This window comes from Austrofundulus limnaeus, unplaced genomic scaffold (assembly GCF_001266775.1).
Source record: "Austrofundulus limnaeus strain Quisiro unplaced genomic scaffold, Austrofundulus_limnaeus-1.0 Scaffold551, whole genome shotgun sequence".
Taxonomy (NCBI): Eukaryota; Metazoa; Chordata; class Actinopteri; order Cyprinodontiformes; family Rivulidae; genus Austrofundulus; species Austrofundulus limnaeus.
Genome location: NW_013952953.1, coordinates 139,990 through 141,393, shown reverse-complemented (window position 1 = coordinate 141,393; position 1,404 = coordinate 139,990). Strand labels below are relative to the sequence as shown.

The following is a 1,404-nucleotide window of genomic DNA, read 5'->3' as shown; positions in this document are numbered from 1 at the left end:
GTCATTAAACTGCGACAACCCGTGCCGACGTCGGCAGTTCAGGGAGTATGTTTTCAGCTTAAAGCAGCTCATGAAACATTTGAAAGTTGAACATGTTGCAGTCATGTTTTCTTGAGCCGTAAATAAAAGTAAAAAGTGGAGTAGGTTACAAAAAAGTGAGTAACAAACCACCACATTGTGCTAATCAGAACACAACTGTAGGTTTTTTATTATCACTCATATAAAAGGAGGTTTTATAACCAGATTCTGATGAGTCACAGCAGCTTCCTCATGAATAAACTTTATTTTAATGTGTGTGAACAGGTTTTCGACTGTGTGTTTATGAGGACTTCATGTTGGTCGGTCAGGGTTGGTTAATGTCATGTGCTATGATTTATTATTTGTTTATTGGTAATGTCAAGCATTAACCAAATTACTTGTAACTAAAAAAATATTCACAGTTATGGAAAACAGAAATACACAGTTTTACATAAACAAGGGTAATGATGAGTTTTAAAAATGGGCTTGAAGTGCATTTATTTCAGGATTTTATTGATTTAAAGTCTTGTCAGTGTTGCTGTTGTGGTCGTAGCCGACAGTCAACCCAAACACCAGAGGTGGTCATGGTTCTGCTAATCAGCTAACTGTGAAACTAAGTTTTCTTTAGCTGATTAGCTTTTTCACAAAACCATTAGCGGACCAAGTAGCTGCTGATAATTTTTACTTGTGTAGCTGTTTAATGTTAGCTGTTGCTATTTTTTTCTTGTTTAGAAACTTGGCATTAGGAAAGCTACATTTTTAGTTAGCATATTAGCAYTTGACTAATATAAATAACAGTTAGCATATTAGGACTTGACTAATATATAAATAACCGTTAGCAGACTCTTTAGCTTCCATTAAATTATGTGTTGCCAACTTTATGTCCACTAACAGCTAACTAACAAGCTAACATCAACAGGTTTGTGTCAGTCCACCAGTCTGCAGCTGGAAGGAGATGAAGACGTGACACAGACTTAGAGAACCTACTTATTTTTTCTTTTTGATTTTTCTACCTGCTTTACTGAGATGCATCAGGACATTCTTGTGGTTACTCATTACTTCCAAAAGTTTTGGTTCATGAAGAACCAGAACTCCACATTCAGTGTTTTCTGTCTTGGCAGCTCCTCCTGTTCTAGTGGTGTTTTTAATGAAACAGAAACCAGAGCTTGAGGGACACCAGCTCAGCTGTGGGTGTCCTGCTGCATTCACACACTGCTTCTTCAATATTTCATGCATCTGTCCTCAGGTCAACGTGGTTAACTTCTCCAGCAGCTGGAATGATGGACTGGCCTTCAATGCCCTCATTCACAGCCACAGGTACTGTAGAGTGACGTGTGTGTGTGTGTGTGTGTGTGTGTGTGTGTGTGTGTGTGTGTGTGTGTGTGT

The 1,404-nt window shown here is 38.3% G+C and overlaps 1 protein-coding gene across 1 annotated transcript in view; it reads left to right on the top strand.

Moving 5' to 3' along the window:
* Nucleotides 1-1,404, top strand: part of LOC106530716 (dystrophin) — a gene marked incomplete at its 3' end in the record, with an annotated part of 355,898 nt that overhangs the window by 223,812 nt on the left and 130,682 nt on the right. The window contains 1 exon segment of the mRNA XM_014026406.1: nt 1,265-1,335. Within this exon segment, the coding sequence (XP_013881860.1) occupies nt 1,265-1,335 (71 nt within the window).